At 50.4% G+C, this 21,871-nt stretch overlaps 1 protein-coding gene across 3 annotated transcripts in view; it reads right to left on the reverse strand.

Annotated features, from left to right (window-relative positions):
* Window positions 1–21,871, reverse strand: part of SFXN5 (sideroflexin 5) — a 94,614-nt gene that overhangs the window by 55,781 nt on the left and 16,962 nt on the right. For 2 of the 3 annotated variants that reach the window (XM_081877164.1, XM_081877163.1), the window contains exons 3-6: window positions 13,306–13,383; window positions 4,474–4,500; window positions 2,446–2,500; window positions 3–28 (exon numbers count right to left, since the gene is read on the reverse strand). In XM_081877164.1, the coding sequence (XP_081733290.1) occupies window positions 3–28; window positions 2,446–2,500; window positions 4,474–4,500; window positions 13,306–13,383 (186 nt within the window). The remainder of the gene's footprint in view (window positions 1–2; window positions 29–2,445; window positions 2,501–4,473; window positions 4,501–13,305; window positions 13,384–21,871) is intronic. The other variant, XM_081877165.1, reaches the window with a different exon arrangement.

Here is a 21,871-nt window from a genome sequence, read left to right on the forward strand (position 1 = left end):
ACAATAGGTGTCCCAAAAGGAATGTAACCTACGGGAAGAAGGAGGGAAAAAACATATTTTAGTATATACAGAGAGAGACTCCATCACCCCAAAATAGGTTTATAGTCTAGTGCGAGTGATACCTCAGATGCAGAGCAGAGGAAACAGACAAAAGACCTCACCCTTCCCCAGAACCAGTGCCGGATTTACGTATAAGCTCAACAAGCTATAGCTTGGGGGCCCACTCTCTTGGGCCCCCCAAAATTTAAAGGGGAAAAAACTGGATGTACATTTCCAAAATAGGAGATAAAAAACAAATGAAATAAAACCTACATACAGCGACAGTGTTTTGTGTTGTGTAGGCTCCTATGATGTAAGTCATGGGCCCCGCCTGCTAGCCTGCTCCCTAAAATATCACTGGTTTGCTCCTTTCTATATATAGGGTGCCTACATTCTGCATGGACTGGTAGCATGACAACATGTGCAAATGGCTTGAAGACCTATGAGGTCCGTAAATGACCATATAGCATCTATTCAACACAAAAAACAGCGACAATTTGTTGCTGACAAAGGACATCTGGACATAGAAAGGGTCCCGTTACCTTCAGGAGCTGAGGGCCTCATCAGACCTCAATTTGGCCCTGCCCAGAACTGTGTCTGTGTATTTCCTGTGTCTCAGGTGACATTAGGATTCTGCCCACCATCCTTTGCTACTGAACTCTGGCATTATTATTGTTATTATTATTACCACTACTACTACAGACCCTCCAAGAGTCTCTATTTTCCAGGGACGCCCCTGATTTAGAGAAGCCGTCCTGGTTTATGATTTGATCCCGGAATGTCCCACTTTTCCTTAGGACGTCCCTGTTTCCATGGGAGAAATGTTGGGAGGGTAGAGAGTTATGTGACCCCTGAGCCATCCGAAGGCAACCCTGTATCTTGGAAGCTGCCCAGAGTGGCTGGGACAACCCCGTTAAGATGTGTGGGGTATAAAGAGGAAAATTATCATTATGGAATGGGACATCCCTATTTTCACTGGAGAAATGTCGGAGGGTATGCTGCTACTACTATTATTTGTACGCCACTCTTCCCCCGTAGATCTCAGGGCAGTTCACAACATAAAATGGCAAAATAAAAATCTTGAAATACGTAAGGTACTCAGGCCAGAGGCAATGATACCACAGGTCTCATCGCATGTGTGCACACTTGCAAAGGAGTTAAATCTGACATGAAAGGTAGCCTTACGATGAGCAAAACTACGTTCCTCCCTGAGGGACGCAATGCCAGTGGGAGGTGAGAGTCTGAATGGAGGGAGCGGTGACTCTTGCAAGCCAATCCCAGCTGGTCACGCACTCAATGCAGCGCTTGGATCTGGGGGAGAAAGAAAACTGCCAGGGCTCAGCCGTAAGGCTGCAGAGCAGGTAAGGTCCACCCAAACACTTTTGGGGAAGCTTTGTCTCAGTTATTCCTTTAAGCAGGGCTGCAATATTTAACCAATTAAGTTGTCAAATCAATCAATTTTTAAAAACCAACCCTCTGGTGAGCGAAGAAGGCACCCCCAGCCTATCAGGCAGCAATTTTGAAAAGAAAAGAAAAATCATTCGTTTTAATGCAAGTCCTTTAAAAGGAAAGACGGCCAGCGCCATCTTAAAAGACAACCAAGTGACTCGTGGCATCTTAAAGACTAACAAATTTATTGCAGCATAAGGTTTTGTGGGCTGAAGTCCACTTCATCACTCCCGCGTCTGACAAAGTGGGCTTGAGTCTACGGGAGCTTATGCCAAAATGAATTTGCTAGTCTTTAAAGTGCCGCAAGAATCACAGAACTGCCAAGTTGGAAGGGATCCTGAGGATCATCCAGTCCAACCCCCTGCAATGCAAGAAGAGGAATCTGTCCCACGCGGGGATCAAACCTGCAACCTTGGCGTTATCAACACCATGCTCTAACCAACTGGACCCCCTTGTTGTTTTTGCTGCTCCCCATCTGGATCTTCCTAAGAGAGACCTTCCTGTTGCCTTTCCTCTCATAAGGCAGAGGCGCCCTCTTCTTCCTAAGGCAATGCAAAAATGCATCTGGGGGGGTCTCAGGGGCCACAAAAGCCGGTGGAAATTGCATAAGCACAGCAGGAAGCAGGGGGCCTGCAGGAACGCTCAGCACAAAGATATGTTTTTAATGTTTAATTTAAATTGACAAATTCTGGTAGCACAGTATCATAGCAGGGTAGCGCGTGCACACACACGCACACACACACACACACACACACGGTACATATATAATTTTAAAAGTTTTTATTTTAATTGTGAGGGGCTTGCACATCCACAAAAGCCTTTCTGGCATCCTAAAATAACAATGGGGGAATCCAAAGAGCAATACAAAATATTTTTGTTTAAAGGATTGCTTGGTTTTTTTGGGGAGAGGGGGAACATAATGCATCCAAGCAGCTTCTTTACAAGGTTGGGCCATACCTGACATTCTGAAAGGCATGAAAATCGTCTCGTTAGTGTCCGGATGGATGATGGCCTACAAGAAATCAGACACAGTGAAGGTAGAGAGGAAGTGGGGGGTGCCATCCCCAATCCTGCCCTCCCAGCCGTGGTGCAAGTGAGTTGCCTACAACCCCAGGGATGGTGGGGGGGGGCTTTAACAGAGGATTTTTGCCCTGCAAGAGAGAGGTGGTCCTTGGAGACATATTCACTGCTCTACTTTTTCTCCTGCCTCCATGACCTCCTTTATAACCCCCCCGACCCCCACCCCCACCTACATTCAAAAGGCACAAACCACAAGCAGGTCCGGCTAGCGCTGCAAAGTTTCCCCCCATGCACATTCTCCCTGCCCCCAGCTAAACTCTCTCAAGCCGTGAGAGAAGGTGGTATTTGAAAAACTAAAAACCAATAAAGAATTTTGAATTTTATTGTTATTCATGTTTTTATACTGGAATTTATGCTGCTTTTACAATTAAGTGTTTTAAATTTCTTGTCAGCTGCCCTGAGCCCAGTTTTTGAACCGGGAAGGGTGGGGTATAAATAAAAATATATTATTATTATTATTATTATTATCATCATCATCATCATCATCATCATCATCCCAGGCTGACATTCCCCCGATTCAGTCAGACTATGTAAGTGCGACAGAGGGTCTATTACGTGAGAAAAAGGCCTTTACTAAAGTTTTGACTATGATTGCACTCCAGAGTCACCAAGGGTTACCTTCCAACTGTGGGGCTCCCCACCCCCACCAATCCCTGGAATATATGGCATATTTATGAAAAAAAGGAAGGCTTTTGAGCATGCACAGAATGTCCTTCCTTTGCCACTAAGCAACCACTGCTGGTCCCCAAGGATCCAGGTTGAGAGAGAAGGGGCCACAGTCAGGCAAGGACCCCCCACTGCCTGCTCCCCCCCCCCCCCAGCACCTCACACCAGCCTCTCCTTTTAGAAATTAAGAACCAATCTCCTTTGGCTTAAAACAGGACAAGCAGAGCCCAGTCTGCCTCAGAAATTATGCAGCAATGAAGGTGTTATAAGAGAATTAACGACCAGAGAGGGTATTTCTAAATAAAAATTAGGAACTCTGCTTGTTATGCCTATCGCCTTGAAATCGTTCCCCTTTAAACTGTGACATATATGTACTTCCTGCACTCCTATCTGAATGTACAAGGGCTTTCAGAAGGCAGAAACTCCATCTGGGGAGGTCCACACTTGTTTGATTTACAGGCAAAGCTGTTGTAAATGAGAAGACAAGTAACTGATCCACACCTTGGGGTGCCTAAAGAGAGGGTAAGATAAAGGTAAAGGGACCCCTGACCATTAGGTCCAGTCGTGGCCGACTCTGGGGTTGCGGCGCTCATCTCGCTTTACTGGCCGAGGGAGCCAGCGTACAGCTTCCGGGTCATGTGGCCAGCATGACTAAGCCGCTTCTGGTGAACCAGAGCAGCGCACGGAAACGCCGTTTACCTTCCCGCCAGTACCTATTTATCTACTTGCACTTTGACGTGCTTTCGAACCGCTAGGTTGGCAGGAGCAGGGACCGAGCAACGGGAGCTCACCCTGTTGCGGGGATTCAAACCACCGACCTTCTGATCGGCAAGTCCTAGGTTCTGTGGTTTAACCCACAGTGCCACCCGCGTCCCAAAGAGGGGGTACACCTGGAGAATCCTCTAGGCTGCTTTACCCTTTGTTGGATTTAGCAGGAGCATCACACCTACCTGCAACTGGGCCTATTCCCCCCCCCCCCCCAGCATCCCCATGAGCTTGGAAACCATGCATTGCCTCTCTCTTGGTCTGGGGCCCCTGCAGCGACGACGACTCCTTAACCTTAATGGAAAAGGGAAGCCAAGGGCAGCTCCCAGGGCAAGGAAAGGCCAGGGATCCCGTTGGGCAAACAGACAGAGGCAGCCAAACAGACGAGGACAACCAGCACCCCCCACCTTTGCAGGAAGGCAAAGAGGCAGCAGCAGCAGCAGCACGAGAAAGGAGTAGCAAAGAGTGGCTTACCTGTTTAATTTTTTGTGCTTTCCAAAGCTAGAAATACAAAAGGACATAATTAATGTTGCTTGTTAGGGGGGGGGGGTATCAGACAGGTGAGCCCAGGAGCTTGCAAAGTCTCAGTGCACATGCATAGCAAATGTCTGAAGAAAAGGTCACAGGGCGCAAGGCCAGGAATCCACAACCCAGTTTGCCTCTGAACAAATTCACTGTGGAAACCGAAGCACGAGTCTGCAACCTGAACATCCCACCATTTTCCAAAACGCGAGATGGGTGGTGGTCCCTGACCCTTGCAGGAGAGATGTCTGTAGTTGTGCCTTCCCATTGCCCGTGGCTGGCAAGATGGGGGCCCCCTGAGCAGCGCTTGCAACCCCACCCAGCGACCAGCCTCATACAAGGGGAGGCAAAGCATCCACCCCTCCTGCCAGGGGAGGATTTCTGTGTGACGTTCTTGTTAAAATTCTAAGAATAAAAAAAACCAAACACATTCCAGGTGAGTACTTTGCATCAATGGATGTAGAGTCACACCTCATGTTATGTCTGCTTCATGTTACGTTCTTTCAGGTTATGTCCTGCGGCAACCTGGAAGTACCGGAAAGGGATACTTCCAGGTTTTGCCGCTCGCGCATGCGCAGAAGCGCAAAATGGCGTCACACGCATGTGCAGAAGCGGCGAATCGCAACCCGCGCCTGTGCAGACAGGCCGCTGTGGGTTGAGCTCTTCTCATGTTGCGAACGGGCCTCCGGAACGGATCCTGTTTGCAACCAGAGGTACCACTGTATAAAGTACAAGGGCACCCTGGCAGGCACCAGCTCAAGTAGCAGAGCATGAGACTCCTAATCTCAGGGCTGTGGGTTTGAGCCCCACACTGCACAAAAGATTCCTGCCTTGCAGGGAGTGGAACCAGATGACCCTCGTGGTCCTTTCCAACTGTACGATTCTACGATTGTATTACTTTGTATTCAGATAACAGAGAATACAATCACATCACTCCAAATGGCACAAAACTTTTCAAGAATGACCCACTGCACTCTTCCAAAAAGTCCTCTTAGCAGTGGAATCCTAGGCATGTCTACTCAGAAGTAAGTCCCACTGAGTGTACCTGAGTTAAATTGGCCTCCGGGTGACTGCTTTAGCACCCTAAATTTTAGCACCCTAAACCAGTGATTCAGCAGATTTGGACAAGTGTAGCTGACTCAAGAGACATCGGGACTTGGAATAGCTGGGGTGGGAACTGCAGCATGGCACCCAGCCCCCACCTCCCTGGCAGCATGGCAAAACAAGTATCTGACTCCCTTGTAGTCCCACGGAGAGGAGCCCTGCAAGAACCAATGGATTTACTCCAACGTAAAATAGCAGGCAACCTAATGGAGTCAAGTTCTGAAAGTGACAAGATAATAAAAATGCACTCAAACAACACTTTACTAATGTGAATTAATTAGTCCTCACATCACCCACCTAGGAAGCAAGGAGAGATTCAGACAAGGGTCACTAAAGGGAGCCAGACCCCCAGACACCTCCCCTTGGGAGGAGGGGGCTGCTTCTCACATGATCCTCATGTGATGGTGCAGGCAGCAGGGGGGCAAATGCAGGTGAGAAAAGATTCTTCCTAAGGTTAATTCCAGAAGTGATGTATGGAAGGGAGAGCTGGACCATCAAGAAGGCTGATCGCTGAAGAATGGATGCTTTTGAATTCTGGTGCTGGAGGAGACTCTGGAGAGTCCCATGGACTGCAAGAAGATCCAACCTCTCCATTCTTAAGGAAATCAGCCCTGAGTGCTCACTGGAAGGACAGATCCTGAAGCTGAGGCTCCAAGACTCTGGCCACCTCATGAGAAGAGAAGACTCCCTGGAAAAGACCCTGATGTTGGGAAAATGGAGGGCACAAGGAGAAGGGGATGACAGAGGACGAGATGGTGGGACAGTGTTCTTGAAGCTACCAGCATGAGTTTGACCAAACTGCGGGAGGCAGTGGAAGACAGGAGGGCCTGGCATGCTCTGGTCCAGGGGGTCACGAAGAGGCGGACACGACTAAACGACTCAACAACAACCAGGTTAATTAGAAAAGAAGGGCAGGGAGGGAGATGCCCACCTTGCCTGTCGATCTCTTGGGCGTGGAAGGGGCAGCCAGAGAGAAAGGCTTCCCAAGGAGCTTCTCAAGGAGCAATACAGTTTGAAGAAACCCAAAAGTGGCAGGACCCCGATTCCTCCAAATCCACAGCCACTGGGGACAGCCAAAGGTCTGTGGCACAGCAGCACTACCTGAACGAGGCAGGCAGAAGCTCACATCTCCCCCTTCTCTTTGCCACGGGCGCAGACATTTGGGTCTCAGGCAAGCCGAGTGCTCTCCTCCCCACTCCCCACAGCCTCACTCAGACCCACAGTCAAGTTCCCAATTGCTCAGGAGGTGGATCTGCTGAAGCTGAGAGTGTGCCAAGGCGTCCCTCACCCTGCCATGGAGGCTGGTCCATTAGGAGGCACACAGAGGGCACTGCCCCACCAGCCTCAAGCTACCCTGTCTGCCAGCCTCCTCCTCTGTGTTGCCCCTCGTGGAATTTAGCAGGGAAGAAGAGGGGGACAAAGCTGGTTAAGGTGGCCCCGCCAGGCATCACCTACAGTGGATCTCCCTGTCTTCTGCCCTACCATCCCCAAGAGGCACCCGCTGCCACCGCACACCAGCTGGTGAAACAGGCTCTGCCCTGGCCACCTCCATCAGGCACCTTGTGGGAAACTGGGGCAAACTGGGGGGCCTTTAATGGGGGACTCCTCCTGCTGCTAAGGGCTGTCAAAGGGCTTCTCAGACTGCAAGCCCTAGCATCCTGCATTCTGTATCTTGCACAGATCTGAGTAATACTTAGGCGCCAGGCGAGGCGGGAGGAAGTGCAAAGTGCCATTTTACTGCAAACAGACCTCTTCGCTCTTCATCAACAGTGTAAAAGAAAAGCCATTTATCCCCGCAAAGGGATGCTGTTTGGCCTCCGGCAGACTCACTGTCCTCTGCTGTGCCTGAGCCAGCAGGAGGGGCCCTTCCCGCTGCTAGCCTGATTGAAGGGGGAGCCCGGCAATAAATACCTGCCCATTAGGGTGGCAGAGTCTCTTTGCACTTCAGCCACAAAGGGAGATGAATCCGTCTCCAGGCAGAGAGAGCTGCGGAGGAGGAGGCTGCATTCGGCTAGGGCGAGGAGGGGTGCGAAGTCGAGGAAGCACCCCTTCCTCATCGGGAGCGGAAGCAGGCTGGAGATTGGGACGGGGAGAGTAAGTTCACCTCCCCAGGCCAGCGGAGGGCGGTGCCTAGCCATCCTGTTTCACAGGGGGGCATGCTTGTGTTAAATGGGTGGCGATTTCCGTTTAGCTCTTCTGCAGCAGCTGGTGGAAGCAGTAATTAAAAGGACTTAAAGGTGAGGGAAGCAGCAGCTGGGTGAGATACCTTGCCGCCAGGAGGATGTGGTCAGAGGCACGGCCAGCCAGCGGAGGAGAGCGAGGCAGAAAGCAGGAGGGGCTGGAGATCGTCTACACCAGAGAACATGAGAAGAGCCTGCTGGATCAGGCCCATGACCCATCTGGTCCAGCATCCTGTTTTCATAGTTGCCAACCAGGTGTGTCCAAGGGAATGGCCCCCTCCTCAATGAGGAAGGACGTTTGTCTACATGCCTCATCTGACAACTGTGAGCCAAAAGCTGTCAAGTTTCCTGCACCTACGTAGACTGGAGTGCTGCAACAGAAGAGGCAGGAAGGAGCCCTCTAAATCAGGGGTCAGCAACCTAAGGCCCATGGGCCACAAGCGGCCCACAGGGGTGTTTGACCGGCCCACGAGAGCCTGGCTGCTGGATCTGACTGTAGAGGGCAGAGAACAGCAGTGGTCATAGATAGCCCTCGCCTCCAGAAATTTGTCGAATCCTCTCTTCAAGCCATCTAGGTTGGTGGATGAAGAAGTCGTTTCTTTTATCTGTCCTGAAGCTTCCGACATTCAGCTTCATTGGCTGTCCCTGAGTTCTAGTCTTATGGGAGAGGGATGAAAGCTTTCTATCATGTCGCCTCTTCCTTGTCTTTCAGAAGGTAGAGGAGAACACCCTAAAAATTATTACTGGGGGAGAAGGGGCCCTGTTCCCAGCCTCACAGGCATCTCCACAGAGCCAAGAAGCTGAGCTGCAAGTCAGAGAGACCTAGAAACTCAGCCCTAGGCAGCTAGTGCCATCCAGACACAGGCTTCTCTATCAGGATGTCTCAGCACGCCATGTTTGGTGGCTCCTCTGATCTTGCGGGTTCTTTGGGCCGGCTGGAAAACACAGGTGGCACCTCCACAAAGGGGGAAACTCCTAGGAGGGGAGCAAGGAGTTGGAAGGAGGTTTCAAAGTCTGCTGTCATTATTTTCTGCTCACTCTTTAAACAAGAGCGACATCTGCTCAGCGCTTCCTCTGAGTTCTCAAGCTTCACAAACAAATTAACTTAGTAGGTAACCTGTGGTCCCAAGCTGGGGCTCTGTACACCAGGTCCAGCAGATTGGCAGCCCATGCAATCCTTCCAGCTGAGGGAGGGATTTTGCTCTAGCCACACACCCCGGGTCAACCTCAGGGGCAGCCCTACAAACAGAACACTACAGTAGTCCAACCCGGAGGTTACCCATCAGTTGACAACACCGATCAGGCTACCTGGGTTCAGAAATGGCCACCTGACCCTCCAAGTGATGGGAGATTCAGCCCCAAACACCTGGAAGGGGCCAGGTTAGTGAAGCTTGCTGCGTCACGTTTTCTGTATGCTCTGCTAAGCAGGGATCACGGAAAGCTGGAACTGAGCAGGAGAGCCGAGAAGTTGCCCCCACAGCCACAAAGGCAGCCCAGGCCCTGCCGACTTTCTCCTCCCCACGGCAGCCCACGCATTGCTGGGAAACCTTGGCGATGGCTGCCGACAGCCTGTTACCATCATTAGCGACACACAAGGATGAGCTCCGATGAGCAGCCTTCAGCGGAGGAATTGGGTAACACCTCTTCCTCAGCAAGCTGTTCGCTGGACACTCATCACTGGTGGCTGGGCTGCTTCCACAGCAGAGGAGCCTGGTGCGTTCTCCCCCCCCCCCCCACCCATTAATTTCTGTCATTAATGAGCTGTGGGGCCTGTCCTGCAGCTCCACATCCCAACCTGGCCTCGCTGAGGAGGGCTGTCCAAGCATGCTCAAGCCCTCCATAGCAGCCAGGAACAGTTGGGCAGCTTCTGCCAGGTCCGACCAAGGGCCCCTCTGTTTGAGAACTGTGTCTCCAGCAGATGCGTCCTGGAAGCCCCCGCAAGCAGGATGCAAAGACAGTAGCGCTGCACAGCCCAGAATAGACTCTCCTTGCCCCCAACATCCCATCCCAGGTGGCTTGGGTAAGACATGGGGGAGCAATGCCATCAAATCATAGAATTGTAGATTCCAACCCAGGAATCACAGCTAAAGTATCCCTGACAAATGGCAGGTCAGCCTCTCTTTAAAAACTTCTAAGGCTAATTCCAGGCAGCTGAGGACAGAGCTGCTGACACACACTTTGAGAAACGGGAAGACTCAGAAATGCCGCCCCTTCTTCCCCTCAGCCTCATCATCAGGCATTTCAGCACAGAGGAGACAACCATGTGCAACAGACAGAACCGAGCATCCCTAGTTAAGAACCCCAACGAATCAAATACACTTAACTACAGTGCGCTTTTGCGACACAAACAATCCCTTCTAAGCACTTTGGATCATCTTTTCCAGTAGCAATGACTAGATAGCTGCAGAAACGGCTGTGGCTGGTTTGCCACAGTTGCTTCCATGCCGTTGCTGAGTGGCCGGCCACCGCTAAGTTTTGATCTGTTCTGTGGATGGATTATTTCATTCATTTATTTAAGACTGCCGCTGTGCATCACATTATACGGAGCCACAAGAAGAATGAAACAGATCCTTGCTCTGAGCATTAGTAATGCGCTGCCCAAGCTTCCTGTGGTTCTGTTTTTGCATAGTGTAAAAACATTTTAATGAATGGTAGGTTTTATATGATTTTTTTAAAAATAGTACCCTGTGTCTATGCTTATGTTTTTCCAGGTGCTGCAAGTCTCTTGGAGACCTTTGGGTAATGAAGTGACTATCAAGCCATTGTCATCATCATGGACTAAGGAGTTGGAGGAGCCCAGTGTTCTTCTGCTCAGTTAAAGGTAAAGGGACCCCTGACTGTTAGGTCCAGTCGCGACGACTCTGGGGTTGCAGCACTCATCTTGCTATATTGACTGAGGGAGCCGGCGTACAGCTTCTGGGTCATGTGGCCAGCATGACTAAGTCGCTTCTGGCGAAGCAGAGCAGCACACAGAAATGCCGTTTACCTTCCCGCCGGAGCAGTTCCTATTTATCTACTTGTACTTTGACGTGCTTTTGAACTGCTAGATTGGCAGGAGCTGGGACCGAGCAACGGGAGCTCACCCCGTTGCAGGGATTCGAACCGCCGACCTTCTGATCAGCAAGTCCTAGGCTCTGTGGTTTAACCCACAGCACCACCCGCGTGTAATCTGCTCAGTTACATCCCCATATTAGCTCATCTGGTAGAGGAAGGGCCAGAGAAGAGCTCAATGGCTGCCTCTTTTGGAGGCACTCGCTCTCCAACCAAGGGAGCAGAGCCGAGGGCAGGCACTCAAAGGTCTCTGGTCACTCCCAACACTTGTGGGAACAAACTGCTCGCGGTGCGCTCTCTGTGGTGCTGTGGCCCACCTGGCCCCATGGGCACCTTCACGGGACCAGGAGAGGCCAGGTGGGTCATCTGGCGGTATTGGGAGGGGGGGAAAGATGCAAGTGGAAAAAAGGGACCAATGCCCACTAGCAGCAGACCCCTCCTGCAATGGGGCCTTCCCCAAACACCAGCTGCTCTGCGCTTTTGACACATGCCAGACACTTATTAGCCCATCTGCCGGCAAGGCACTTTCCCTCCCAGCCTACTGGCTCACAGCCGCCACCCAGCACCATTCCTGGCGGTGCTCCTTGACACTCGCCAAGCGCAGAGCTGGCATCGCATAACTGCCACTCGCATCCCACGGGCAAAGTCTCCGTTTCCCACCCACCCCAATTCTTCCTTGCTCCTGTAGCCCTTCTTTCTGGGACAAAGAGGCCTCTTCCCAACATTCAGGTAGGTTAGGCGGAACAAGGGCAAACCTGCTGCCTCTACACAGCCGATTCAGCGGTGATGCCCACCCAGGAGGGTGCAGAGGATTCTTGTGCAAACGTTCTCTATCCCAGTTGTCCAAAAGTTGTCTGAACGAGGCCTTCCTGGCCACAGTAGTGAAGAACCCTGAACTGGCTGAGCCATGAATTGGGGAGTGGGGAGGTCAATCTTTGGGCTTGAGCCTCTCCTGTAGAGGAAAACAACTTTGCTCCAATACATCTGTGGTCACAGCCAATGGGGGGTCACTGGACAAAGCGTTGGTTGTGGACACAAGAAACCCAAGTTCAAATCCCAGCTCAGCCATGGCAAAGGACGTGTCTCCTCTCCCAGATGCTCTCTGCAACAACTTGTCATGTGCAGACTTCCCGTGGATGGAAATCCAAACCATGCACCCCTGGCACCATAGAGATGGGCACAGGGGGCAGGCAGCACACAGTGAAAGATATAGACCCCTCTGACTGCGAAGCTGTGCTTGCAGCAAGTTTGCTCACACCCCTGGAGACAACTATGTCTTCATGCTTCTCTGACACAAGAGATTAGGGTGAGCACCAGTTTCAAGAGGATTAAGCAGAGCAATGGAGGAAAGGCTTACGAAGGCCGGCCGTCATGAGAGCTAAAAATGGAGCCTACAAATTCAGAGGCAGCGCACTGCTATTTCCCAGGTGTTGGGGACTGTCAAGCTCCTAAGGGCAGTGGGTTGCAAGTGAGGGCGCCGAGACAAAATCTGGCAGAAACTTGGGATCCCCAGCAATGTCCAATGCTCGAATCAAATTTTGAATCTGGTTTTCTTTACCTCAGAACTCGAATGCTTTATAGACTTCTTGGCATCTTTTGATTGTTTGGATTCTGGCAGCTGTCAAAAATGAAACTTCATAACCTGACAAACACTGTCAAAACATTAAATACCACTGCATGTCAGCTGTCAAATAAAGTGTGAAATTTCAAACACTAAAGTCCAGCATCAATGAACATCACATATTAAAACAACCAATTAATATCTGGCAAATATTCAGAGGCTGGATGCATACACAGATACTGCCGTTTTCATAGAATCATAGAATCATAGAATCCTAGAGTTGGAAGAGACCACCAGGGCCATCGAGTCCAACCCCCTGCCAAGCAGGGTTTCTTCCACAAGCCACATGTTGTCTCATGGACGATTCCATAAGCCCCACAGCTCAGTTCCTCCAAAGCTTCTATGTTTTGCCTTGCATCTTTTTGGCTTGGTGAGCATCTGGGGTAGCCAAACAAACCATGGTTAAGCAAGGTTGTTTGCTTCAGATACAATGCTAAGCAATAGTGAAAACAAGCCATGGTCCAGAAATCAACAAACCATGGCTTCACAATGTGGTTTTTGTCAGAAAACCAACCTTGGTTGGCCTTTTAGGCTGGGTTAAACATACCACAGGGCTTAGAGTGATGTGTGAAGTAGGATACAGAAAATATTCAATATCAGAATGCACAGAGGAGAATATTTGGCTCTAGGCTAGATGCATCTTTGTCTTGATCTAAATTATGGGCTTCAGATGCAGGAGGGAGCCCATCCGATGTGCACCTGACCCTCAAAGATGCAGACGCGCCTGTAGACCACAGAGCCCATTTTGGCCATGGAACTTATAGCAGCAGATCAGGAGGTTCTTATGCTTGCGCAAAGCTTGTACAAAGATTCATGCACTTCGATTACCTCTTTGTTGGTGACTCCTGGGGGCAGAGTCCCATGTTTATAATCCTCCAGCAACTGCACAGCTTCTTTAAGACGACTCTGCACACAAACAACAAGCAGAGGTGAGAGTTAGCAGCAACTATTCCACAAAGGGGGGGGGACTACAGTTCACACCAGGTGTCAAGAAACTACCTAGGGGCACCAGCTAGCCAAGACAGCACAGTCACTTAGCTGAATTTTAAAACTGAGAATTTTCTGTCCTCAAGGTCTAGTTGTGGCTTTGGCCGTCTCACAGGCAGGATGCTCTCTGCAACCAGGTGGACTAGGAAAGGGGACCCTGGAAATACCAGCTCATCCTGCGGGTGCAAAAGAGCTGGACAGGCAGCACAGGAAGCCCTTTGGGGGAAGGCGTGGGAGTGGGGGGGGGCAGTTTAAGATACTGAAATCACCCCCGGGCCCAAGGAAGACCTCAGTTACACAGTTCCTGAAAAATCTCCCTCAAGGAAGTCCACTCAGGTCCTAAATTTGATATATGTTTTACAGCAAGTTCTGTTACTGGAAGAAATTACGCAAGTTGTGCAAAACTACCCAAGTATTTTCATTTGTCTGTCTGTTAGTTTAGAAGAATCTTAATGAACCAACTCATTAAAAAAAATCAAGGTGATATGCAGTAAAATCATTAAAACATCATAAAACTTTAAAGTCTTAAAATTCTAGAATCATAACATACGGAAGAAATGACCAACACTGAATCAAATTAATGAGCTAAAAATGCTTGGCAAAACCAATCCATTTTCGGCAAGTGAAGCAACATCAGGCCTGTCAGGTGCCTGCCTGGTTTCCATGGGGGAAATGCCGTACGGTCATATAGAATTATCAAGAGGTCCGTCTGCCCTGACGGCCTCAAGGGTAGCAGGTGGGCAACGTGATCTCCTGAGAAGTCCTCCTGTCCCCTCCTCTCCTTCATCCAGCCAGAGATTCAAAGCGGTTCTTCTTGAATCAAACAGCGTAAGAATGCAATCCTTGCCTCAGTCAGCACTTGGGGCAGCTCGCAGCAATAGATTTATAACTGAACAATTCCCACTGAAGAATTATGCTAAATGTAAAAAAACGATGCAACACAAAAGTTCAAGTTTGAACACTGCTGTTGCTTTATCAAAGTTTATTGCAAGTTTTGAAGAAAAGGCCTTTTTGGAAAAAGAATCCAATTGGCTCCAAAGGTTTTGGCTTCTGCAGCTACTGGAGCCCCACAGAAGGAGGAGACCTTCTCTTCGCGTTCTGCCACCCAGCTTGCTCCTTCCTCAGGCTCCCAATAATTGCACAGAGATCTCTTTCTTCCTTTTTCATTGCAACATCAAAGGCAGCTTTGCTGTTTGCTTGGGAAACTGCAGAAAAGGGCGCCAACCTGAGAGCTGGAGGTGCAGCAGAGAGGGGGCTTTTTAGAGAGCTAATGAGAGGAGACCCCCCCCCAACTCCCCATCCAGCCAACGCACTCACTAGCCTAAGACATTCGCTGCTGGCTTTTCATCAGACCAAAACGATAAACTGCAATGCATCTAGTGCTATCACGTCCTCCTGAAAGCTAGCTATAGAAAAATTGAGATTCTGAACACAGGACGTTAGTTTACACCAAGTCAGAGCAATGGTCCCTCGGTACCCCGTGCCTGTGGTCTGCCACTGCACTTTGGCCCAACCTTTGGTGGACTTTCAAATGAAAGAACATAGGAAGAGCTAGCCATGATCCAGGGTGATGGGAGTCGTACGAAAGCTAGACCTACGCTGACCGGCTCACCTGGACACCCAAAGCGTGCCTTGGAAGAGCAAAGAGGTGGCAGCCAGGAGACCACAGGTCATTCCATCCCATGAAAAGGGCCAGTGTCCTTATGGCATCTTGCTCACTGCGTACGGGCGCCATTAAGCGTTAGCCCAGAATCCAAGCCTTGCTGGACCTTTGAGCAAGGCAGAGTTTTCATGCCAAGAGCCAGAGCATTCCAGTGAAGCTGGCAACAGCAACAACAACAACAACAACAACATTTATTTATGTTTATACTCTGCCCATCTAGCTGGGTTTCCCCAGCCACTCTGGGTGGCTGACAGAATATCTAAAATATCACAGCCTAGGACCCTCGTACCAACGGGACCGCCTCTCCCAATATGCCCAGCGGAGGACCTTAAGGTCCATAAATAGCAACACCCTAGAGGTCCCGGGCCCTAAGGAAGCCAGATTAGCCTCAGCCAGAGCCAGGGCCTTTTCAACACTGGCCCCGGCCTGGTGGAACACTCTGTCACAAGAGACCAGGGCCCTCCAGGATCTGATTTATTTCCGCAGGGCCTGTAAGACAGAGTTGTTCCACCTGGCCTTTGGCTTGGAATCAACTTGATCCCCTTCCCCTCTTTCCTTTTTCCTTTCTCCTTCTGTGACAGATCTCCTATTTAGGGACTTCCCTGGCTTTTTTCTGGCCCATGTAGGACCAGTCTGGATAGTTCGCCTTGGTGAAGACTTGACGTTTTCCAGTGCTCACTGGAAGGACAGATCGTGAAGCTGAGGCTCCAAGACTTTGGCCACCTCCTGAGAAGAGAAGACTCCCTGGAAAAGACCCTGATGTTGGGGAAGATGGAGGGCACAAGGAGAAGGAGACGACAGAGGACGACATGGTGGGACAGTGTTCTCGAAGCTACCAGCATGAGTTTGACCAAACTGCGGGAGGCAGTGGAAGACAGGAATCCTAGAATCCTAGAATCCTAGAGTTGGAAGAGACCACAAGGGCCATCGAGTCCAACCCCCTGCCAAGCAGGAAACACCATCAGAGCACTCCTGACATATGGTTGTCAAGCCTCTGCTTAAAGACCTCCAAAGAAGGAGACTCCACCACACTCCTGGGCAGCAAATTCCACTGTCAAACAGCTCTTACTGTCAGGAAGTTCTTCCTAATGTTTAGGTGGAATCTTCTTTCTTGTAGTTTGGATCCATTGCTCCGTGTCCGCTTCTCTGGAGCAGCAGAAAACAACCTTTCTCCCTCCTCTGTGTGACATCCTTTTATATATTTGAACATGGCTATCATATCACCCCTTAACCTCCTCTTCTCCAGGCTAAACATGCCCAGCTCCCTTAGCCGTTCTTCATAAGGCATCGTTTCCAGGCCTTTGACCATTTTGGTTGCCCTCCTCTGGACACGTTCCAGTTTGTTAGTGTCCTTCTTGAACTGTGGTGCCCAGAACTGGACACAGTACTCCAGGTGAGGTCTGACCAGAGCAGAATAAAGTGGCACTATTACTTCCCTGGATCTAGATGCTATACTCCTATTGATGCAGCCCAGAATTGCATTGGCTTTTTTAGCTGCTGCGTCACACTGTTGGCTCATGTCAAGTTTGTGGTCAACCAAGACTCCTAGATCCTTTTCACATGTACTGCTCTCAAGCCAGGTGTCACCCATCTTGTATTTGTGCCTCTCATTTTTATTGCCCAAGTGCAATACTTTACATTTCTCCCTGTTAAAATTCATCTTGTTTGTTTTGGCCCAGTTCTCTAATCTGTCAAGGTCATTTTGAAGTGTGATCCTGTCCTCTGGGGTGTTAGCCACCCAATAAATAAAGCATTACACATTAAAAACTTCCCGATACAGGGCTGCCTTCAGATGTCTTCTACAAGTTGTATAGTTCTTCTGGCGAGAGCCAGAAGCCACACGCTGGTTGCCGTTTCCGCCTCCCTCTGGCGCCCCCTAAGCGGACCTTTGGTCCTGTGCGATGTCACTCTGCCCACAAGAAGCACAGAATCATAGAGTTGGAAGGGACTCCTAGGGTCATCTACTCCAACCCCCTGCAATGCAATGCTCGCTAGCCTCCAGAACGGGGTTCCCACACCAAAGCAAGTCTGGGGTGAGGGGCTAGAGCAAGAAGGGCACGTGGGCATCAGGAACCCGTTCCACCCTGTTTGCGGCAAAGACAGACCCCTCCGAGAGTCCTCCTGCCTTCCGAGGCCACCACATCCTTGGGGGCAAATCCTTCAGAGATTAGCACCGCAAGCTGTTGAGCCTTTCTTTGAAGGAAGACTAATCGAAGACTAATCCGCAGAAGCGACATGCCAAGCACATTGTACCAGACATACAGCAATATTCCAGTTCCGTGCCGGCCGGGGAGATCAGCTTCCTAGAAGGAATGCAGGAGGGAATTAAGCAATGCTTCTTCTGCACTCCAAATAGCAGGCTCTGCCTCTGCAGACAAGTTCCTGAAAGGCAGCCACAACAGTCAGAAGGGCAGAGGGGGCACTGTTGGGACCACCTGGATGCAGCAGTGATCTGGGCACTGAGTTGGAGACTGCAAGGGCTCCCAGTTGGGAGTTGGAGCAGGTTCAGGGCTTGGAGCTGAGTGCTGAGTGCTGAGTGCTGAGCATGGGGAGAGCATCACCTCCAAGGCCGCTGGACAGCAGTCGCCAGAGAAACCTCCAGTTTGCACCCATGCACATGCAGAGAGGAGGGGCAGGCAATGAGGCTGCCAGGGCCCACCACGAGCGTCCTCCACGCCCTCTGCAGAAAGGGAGGCTCCTCCCTGCCCCACGGCCTGTTTAACCAAGATAAACTGCAGCGTGGTTGCTTCCTTCCAGGAGAAACGTCAGTAGCAAGTCTGGATTTTAATTTTCGCAAGGAGGGAGGCTTGGGGTGGAGCTGAGAACCTTGCTGGCCCTTTCCTTCCCTGCCACAAAAGTGAGAATATTTTCCTCCCATTTAAACCAGATGCAGCTCCTGAGACAAAATACCTTTAAAAAAAAGGCATTGAAAAGATTGCAATGAAATAAAAGGGAGTGAAAGAGACCAGTTGACCCAAGACCTGTAGGAGGAAAGCCAGAAGCCTGCCCCCGACACACACCTAGATTTTGAAGGACTGACAATCCTTCTGGTGCTGTTTGTGCCCGTGTGGAGAGAGAGGCAAGTGAGTGGACGGTAACTAAGGAGCCGAGGGAAGTGACCCAGTTCCACACAAAAAGCAAAGCAAACAAGAATGGTCTACTTAGCATTCGGGGAGCTCTTTGCACTTGCTGCTGGTATGTTTTCGATGCTGGGATTACCTAGCAGGAGTTGTTCTTCTTTGCAAGGGATCTACATGGCACACTGTGCTCCTCTGAATGGAATCATGGGGGGGGGGTGCAAATAAATGAATGGCCCTGTCCTCTGCCCCCCTTCTCCACCCACCTTAACTGAGGAATCCTTTGTCGTCGCTGTTAACAACAACCCTGGCCAAAGCCAATTGTTCTGAATAGGACAAATGGCACATGCAAACCATGGCCAATCTCTGCTTCAGACGTTTGTACGTTACCTTATCCCTTCTTTGGCACCAGGGAGTCAAAAATAAAACCCGAATATACAAAAAGGACCAGTCCAGACCAGAGAGGGTTCAGCAGAGGACGGAGCTGAAAAGAAGCAGCAGGGGCTCCCACTTCCGGGGGCTGCTTTTGGGACAGGGTCCAGGTTCTGGCAGTGCCAGCAGCCGCGAGGACGCGATGTTCGCCAGCAGCAGGACTCCCCCCTTCAATGGAAAAGAGGTGCTGGGCTTTCTTCACCCTCTTCTCTCCCTGCAGGTGGCCTGGGGGCTGTATCAAAGCTGCCAAGCCCCTCCGGGAGCCTCCCAGGCCTCTGCTGCGGACGACTCTTTCTCCACTGACAAGCACCAACGGAAAGGAGAAGCTGCTAGCATCCCCATAACCAGGCTCCGTTGTGGAACTGTGTGTGTCTTCACCACATTATTTATTTACCGGTACTTATTTATTGCATAAAATTTATATACCGCTAGATTGTAAGAAAACCAAAAAACCCAACCCTCAAAGCAGTTTACAACAAAATAAAACAACAAAATCAATAATAAATTACAGCAAACATAAAAAATTTAAAATACTTGTTGTTGTTTAGTCGTTTAGTTGTGTCTGACTCTTCGTGACCCCCTGGACCAGAGCACGCCAGGCACTCCTGTCTTCCACTGCCTCCCGCAGTTTGGACAAACTCATGTTGGTACCTTCGAGAACACTGTCCCACCATCTAATCCTCTGTCGTCCCGTTCTCCTTGTGCCCTCCATCTTTCCCAACATCAGGGTCTTTTCCAGGGAGTCTTCTCTTCTCATGAGGTGGCCAAAGTCTTGGAGCCTCAGCTTCAGGATCTGTCCTTCCAGGGAGCACTCAGGGCTGATTTCCTTAAGAATGGATGCGTTTGATCTTCTTGCAGTCCATGGGACTCTCAAGAGTCTCCTCCAGCACCACCATTCAAAAAGTTAAAATACTAAAACAGGTTAAAATTCACACCAGATTACTAAGCATCCGGAAAGCCTTGTCTAAACAAGAATGTTTTTAGCAGGTGCCGTAAAGAGTACAGCATATCAATTGGCAGGGAGTTCCAAAGCGCAGGTGGCTCCTCCCAAAGCTACTAGCTTCTTACAAATGCAGAACGGGTATTTTAACAAGTCTTATTTTGTATGTGTTTTAAAAACACAGGGCACCAAATGTTATCAGTTGAAATCCTCTACCTTAAAATGGTCTGGGCTCTTGTCCTTTCTACCTAGGTTCCAGGATAAATTCAGCTTTAGCTAGATTCCCGAAGGTCAGTATTTCTTGATACTTAGTATTAATTGATTGTCTTATTCTGTTTTATTTTAGTGACTGACAGCTCTTTGCTCAGCTAACTTGTACTGTAATAGCATTGTGTTTTGTTTACTAGATACCCAACTTTTGTACGTTAAGAGACTTTAAGCAGCTGGCTTAGGCTGCAATCCTACACCTGGGGAGAGACTCACTGAACTAAGCGGGACTTAGTAGAAATTCATAGGATTGCACTGAAGTACCGTATTTTTCGCTCCATAGGGTGCACCGGACCATAGGACGCACCTAGTTTTTAGGGGAGGAAATAAAGGGGGGATTATTCCCCCCCCCCAGGTCCAGGAGCGGCGGCAAAATTGCGCGCAACCTCGTCGCTGCTCCCGGAGCTTGCAGGGCCCGAGCTTCCCCCGACCCCAGCCCAGGTCCAGGAGCGGCAGCAAGATTGCGCGCAACCTCGCAACCACCACTCCCGGGGCTGGGGGCGGGGAAGCCCGAGCTTCCCCCGGCCCCCAGAACAGGTAGCTATCCGCAAGCCTTCCGAGCACAGCGGGAACTCCCACCGCGCTCAGAAGGCTTGCGGATGGCTGCTGAAGCCCGGCAAGTGCAGCGGGAATTGGCGCTGCGCTCCCCGGGCTTCAGGCTGCAGCCTGCTATCCGCAAGCCTTCAGAGCCCAGTGGGAACTCCCGCCGCGCTCCGAAGGCTTGCGGATAGCTGCCTGAAGCCTGGAGAGCGAGAGGGGTCGGTGCGTACCAACCCCTCTCGGTCTCCAGGCTTCAGCGAAAGCCTGCATTCGCTCCATAGGACGCACACACATTTCCCCTTCATTTTTGGAGGGGGAAAAGTGCGTCCTATAGAGTGAAAAATACGGTAGCCTTTCCCTTAATGAATTTAGGAACTACGAGTAACTGTGTAGTGTGGGACCTGTGAACCACCCTGAGACCTGCGGGTATAGGGCAGTACGGTATATAAAGTCTATAAATAAATAAATAAATAAATAAAAGTGTGCCACTGGAGGGCCCCTGCGAAATAAGCACCTCCAGGGGCCCTGAGAGAGAGAGAGAGCCAGAACCCAGCATCCAGGGGAGGCAAAGGGAAGCCACTTGAGGCCATGATCCTACGAGGCCCACACGCAGCGGGAAAGAGGCTCCCCTGTGCAAACGGCATCAGACTTCTGCCGTACTCAGGCCAGTGGTCCAGAGGGATTGTCTGAGAAGACCAAGCGAAGACACATCCTGTTCCCTTCTGTTCTCGGCTGGCTCAGCCGCCACAGTCCCTGCTGTGCGTTAGCAGCAATCTGTCCAAGGAAATGTCACATGGACCAAATTAGCTTCGCAAAAAATATCCGCTGATCTCCTCAGCTACCCCAACAGAGTTTCATTACAAGCAATTAAAGGCCTAATTTTAAGCCCTGCAGTCTCACACCTGCCAGGACGTGGGCACGGCTTCCGCCTGCGCCAGGGAACTTGATCAGTTCGGAAAGTTGGAAGTTTTGCACTGCCAGGGCGACAAGGGAGAAAGAGGGCAGTTGCAGGTTCATTTATGCATCTGTCAGGGATTCCATAGCTGAGAGGGAGGGGAAGGAGGACTTAGCCCCCGGGAGAAGGTCGCAGGGGCAGCCAGACCAAGCCAGGAATCTGGTCCTCTAGTCTAGAATCCCCTCTGAGGGCACAACCCCAAACAGCTCCCACACAGAGCTGCTCCTTGGGAGATCTTTGGAATTAAATGTTTGGTGTATGAAAGGGCATCTCAATCCAACTACCATTGCACCGATCACTTGATGGCTCTGAGATGGATGCTTTAGTTGAGATTCCTGCATTGCAGGCAGTTTTACTAAATAGGCCTTGGGGTTCTTCCCAAGTCTACGATTCTCTGATTGTTTGAAATTGCACGCACAGCCCAATTCATCCAGATAAATACCTTGCTCAAAGAAATGCTTGTGGATAGATGATGCATGCCTTCAGATCTGGGTCCAATCTGCATGCAGCTCCAGCAAATGTGCCTGGGTGCA

The sequence above is a fragment of the Podarcis erhardii genome, assembly GCF_964252035.2.
Source record: "Podarcis erhardii genome assembly, chromosome: 9".
Classification (NCBI taxonomy): Eukaryota; Metazoa; Chordata; class Lepidosauria; order Squamata; family Lacertidae; genus Podarcis; species Podarcis erhardii.